The sequence below is a fragment of the Nerophis ophidion genome, linkage group LG08 (assembly GCF_033978795.1).
Source record: "Nerophis ophidion isolate RoL-2023_Sa linkage group LG08, RoL_Noph_v1.0, whole genome shotgun sequence".
NCBI classification, from domain to species: Eukaryota; Metazoa; Chordata; class Actinopteri; order Syngnathiformes; family Syngnathidae; genus Nerophis; species Nerophis ophidion.
This window is the reverse complement of record NC_084618.1, coordinates 23,305,370-23,309,879: the sequence shown is the minus strand read 5'-3', so window position 1 is coordinate 23,309,879 and position 4,510 is coordinate 23,305,370. Positions and strand designations below refer to the sequence as shown.

General features: G+C 43.6%; 1 protein-coding gene across 1 annotated transcript; it reads left to right on the top strand.

Moving 5' to 3' along the window:
- The first annotated feature begins 601 nt into the window (after window positions 1-601).
- On the top strand, window positions 602-3,938 carry LOC133557520 (beta-1,3-galactosyl-O-glycosyl-glycoprotein beta-1,6-N-acetylglucosaminyltransferase 4-like). The gene has a single exon (XM_061908013.1). It carries the CDS (start codon window positions 604-606, stop codon window positions 1,918-1,920), a length of 1,317 nt encoding a protein of 438 aa, XP_061763997.1. The 5' UTR covers window positions 602-603; the 3' UTR covers window positions 1,921-3,938.
- The last annotated feature ends 572 nt before the right edge of the window (window positions 3,939-4,510 follow it).

Here is a 4,510-nt window from a genome sequence, read left to right as displayed (position 1 = left end):
ATTTAGACCTATATAGGTAGTCACCATGTCAGGTGGCTACCTATATATATATATATATATATATATATATATATATATATATATATATATATATATATATATATATATAGATATATATATCTATATATATATACACACACACACTTATATGTATATCTATATACATACATATACGTATACATCTAAATATACACACACACAGGGCTTAGGGCTTGCAATCTTTGGGTATCACAAGATTCAATCTGATTCTTGGGGATAACGATTCATTTCAGTCTTTTTAAACCGGTTCTCAATTCAAAATCAACTCTTTTTTTAACAACTTTGGGTGCCAGTTCTCTGATTAACTACATCCCGCCATAAAATGGAGAAAGAGTTCTGATAAACTTTTATATTCCTTAAAAGAAAGCTGGTTTTGGTAAATAAAATTACCCCCAAACATTTAATCAAGTCAAATACAACAAGAGAAACATCCAACACTTCCCTTTTCCAAAGTAAATCTGTACAACAGATATGATCATCCAAATCAACAATGAGACAATATTTTCAGGTTTTCCAGGTTGTCACGCTAGCCACATTCTGCCCAAACCTGCTGTACAAGTTCACATGGTTCAAGTTTACTGCCGCTTTCTTTCAATCACACGCTTGACTCTGCTTCCTCGCAGAATGAAGGTGAGATGTTCTCTGTGGAGAAGAAAGAAGTTCCTCCCCTGGCTGTCGCTGCTGGGGGTCCTGTGCGGCTGCAACTACGTGGCTCGCTATTTCCGTCGCCCGCCGCCGTGCCGCGCCCCAACCTTCTGCAAATACAACGTGAGCTGCTCGGCCGTGTACGCCCTGGACCCGGTGGAGTTGGAGAGGTCGCAGGTGATCAGGAGGACGGAAGTGGCGGAGGACCAGGATGAGACCCTGCTCGAGCTCATGGCCGACTGCCCGCTCTTCCTTCGACTCAGAGGCTACGACAACGTCTGCGCCACCGAGCAGGAGAGAGACTTCCAGGTGGCGTACTCGCTAGTGGTGCACAAGTCTGCTTGGATGGTGGAGCGGCTGATCAGGGCGCTGTACTCGCCGAGTAACGTCTTCTGCATCCACTACGACCGAAAGTCCCCCGCAGCGTTTGGGTCGGCGATGGAAGGCTTAGCTCGCTGCTTGCCCAACGTCTTCATCGCCTCCAAGCGCGAGTACGTCATCTACGCCGGCGTTAGTCGGCTGCAAGCCGACCTCAACTGCCTCGCCGACCTCCTGGAGGTGGACGCCCCCTGGAAGTACGTCATCAACCTCTGCGGGCAAGACTTCCCCTTGAGGACCAACATGGAGCTGGTGTCAGAGCTGGCCGGCCTTAAAGGCGCCAACATGCTGGAGACGTGCCGACCCAGCAGGCACAAGAAGCAGAGGTTCACCTACCACCACAAGCAAAAGAACTGGAATCCGCCAGAGAAAACGTGGCTGACCAAGAGCGCCCCGCCTCACGGCATCGAGATGTTCACCGGCAGCGCCTACTTCGTGCTCTCACGTGACTTTGTTGTCTTCATCAACTCCTCCGTCGTGGTCAAAGACTTTCTGGCCTGGTCGAAGGACACGTACTCGCCCGACGAACACTTCTGGGCCACAGTGGTGAGACTGCCAGGCGCACCGGGCGAGGTGTCCAGGGGCCGGCCGGACATCACCGACCTGATGAGCAAGACCCGTGCGGTCAAGTGGCAATTCCATGAGAAGGCGCTGTATTACCCGCCCTGCACGGGGAAACACGTTCGCGGCGTTTGCATCTACGGCGCGGCCGAGGTGCACTGGTTGCTCGACAGCGGCCAGTGGTTTGCCAACAAGTTTGACCCCACCGTGGACCCGGTGGCCTACCAGTGCCTGGAGGAGATACTGGAGCGAAGGCAAAATGTCTTACAATCAAACGCAACGTCCAGTTGTGACTAATGAAATCAAATTTGAAGGCTTTCTTTTCACGCCACAAAAAAAGCACTAGTGACTCCTTTGGTGTCCCACAGGGATCAATCTCCAGCCCACTGTTGATTGTCCCTCATTTCCTCACACACACACAGAGAGGAGCCAGGTGAATAAACACTATCACAGGAGCCCTCAGAAAAAGTTGAGTCCTACAAAGATTTTTATATCCTTCAAATATTGAACTGTTTACAAACCAGAGTTGTGTTTTGCACTACCGAATTATGAGGTGCTGGAATCGCCGGGTGAAATCACTAATGCTAATCTGTAGCATGTATATAGCATATTCAAGGAAAATTGCATTGAGCTGGGATTTTAAAATGTTTAAAAATATGCCATTTTTTTTATTTTAAATTGTAACATTAACTCGAAGACGTACACCACGAATACGCCTGTTTGCCCGCCAGGTGTTCGAACCGGTGCTAAGTTTATAACCGGACAAGGTACTGTTTGATACAACGCAGTTTACTACTTGGAAATACTGACATTTGATCAGTACCTATTTAAGTATTAAAATCCACCAAAAATGATTCCCGGGCGCAGCCACCGCTGCTGCTCACTGCCCCCCTCACCTCCCAGGGGGTGATCAAGGGTGATGAGTCAAATGCAGAGAATAATTTCGCCACAGCGAGTGTTGTGTGTGACGATCATTGGTACTTTAACTTTAAATTTGGTACCCACGAATAGAAAAATTGAAGGATTTATTTCTTCATTTTGTCCTTTAAATATGCTCGCACCAAACCAATGTAGGTCTATTTGACATCTACATCTGAGCTTTTTGTTATAAGTGACTAAGCAATTAATAATTATTTTTGTCTAGGTCGGAGGTCGGCAACCCTAGTGGCTCCCTGGAGATTTTTCAAAAATATATGAAAAATGGGAAAAAAATGAGAGGAAAAAAAAATACATTTTTTGTTTTAATATGCTTTCTGCTGGAAGACAAATATGACACAAACCTCCTTAATCGTTGTAAAGCACACTGTTTATATTAAACATGCTTCACTGATTCGAGTATTTGGCGAGCGCCGTTTTGTCCTACTAATTTTGGCGGTCCTTGAACTAGTTTGTTTACATGTACAACTTTCTCCGACTTCGTAAGACGTGTTTTATGGCACTTCTTTTTCTGTCTCATTTTGTCCACCAAACTTTTAACGTTGTGCATGAATGCACAAAGGTAAGTTTTGTTGATTTTATTTAATTATGTGGAGTGCTAATCAGACATATTTGGCTAATCGATGCTAACATGCTATTTAGGCTAGCTGTATGTACATATTGCATCATTATGCCTCATTTGTAGCTATATATGAGCTCATGTAGTTTCCTTTAAGTATTCATAATGCAATTTGTATCTCATGACACACTATCTGTATGTAATGTGGCTTTTATTTTTTTGCGGCTCCAGACGGATTTGTTTTTGTATTTTTGGTCCAATATGGCTCTTTCAACATTTTGGGTTGCCGACCCCTGGTCTAGGTCTATACTTAAGGGACAAAAAACAAGCTGCAGTTCAAAAGAGCCCCGTTTGGCACATTAGACCCCTGCCTTAGACCTAAACAATGCACAAAGTCTGGTTTCTTTACATTACTATGCTGTTGTCATGTAATCACGTCATGATGGGAATAGTTCTACATAAAAAATAAAAAAAAACTGTGAAGTTGGCATGTTGTGTAATTCCTAAACAAAAACAGAAGCCGATGATTTGCAAATCCTTTTCAACTTATATTCATTTCAATGAATTGCAAAGACAAAATATTTAATGTTTAAACTGAGAAACTTCATTTTTTTTTGCAAATAATCATTTACTTAGAATTTAATGGCAGCATCACATTGCAAAAACGTTGGCTTGGGGGCATTTTTACCACTGTTGCTGCCAAAAATTAAGTTAATGATTATTTGCAAACTAAATATTTTGTCTTTGCAAATCATTGTATTCTGTTTTTATTTACCATTTACACAACGTGCCAACTTCACTGGTTGTGGGTTTTGTAGAATCGGAGCCGCGTTTATTTCGGGTAAACACTGTCATGACGTCTGCGTGCGGGTCAGACTGCGTTCACATTAGATTTTGCGTTTTCTTGTATTGTGAACAATGCACTCAAAAGATCGCATTTGGACAAACATTTTTTTTTTTTTATTCCGAATTGGACATAGTGCCCTGCAGAGTTTCCATGCACAATTTTCCCTGCTGTACGGCGCTCTTACTACAAGTTATGTAGGCGCAAGGACGGCAAAATATACTTGTGGCGGTAAACACTGGATCCTATCACATTCCAGCCATGCTTCCAAAGGGATTCTTTGAAACAGAGCGCATGTGAGGAGTAAAAAAAAAAAAGCTAGAGGAAGTCGTCTGCATGGAGGTGGAAAACATCTGCCTGCCAACAGTGTCATGGACGCACTCCAAGTAATGGGAACGCTGTCGCCGGAAAGACTGGGAATGATTTCGTAAAGTCAAGCAGCTCAAGAGGTTGAAGTTCTCCCTTAATGGGACAGAAAAAAACTGCAAATGGGAACGAGGGTACTCAAGAAACAATGTTGAAATGTTGACGTTTCCAGTTGTTTTAGT

Excerpts from the sequence above, each read along its gene's own strand:
- LOC133557520 (XM_061908013.1), top strand. The coding sequence starts at position 604 with ATGGTTCAAGTTTACTGCCGCTTTCTTTCAATCACACGCTTGACTCTG.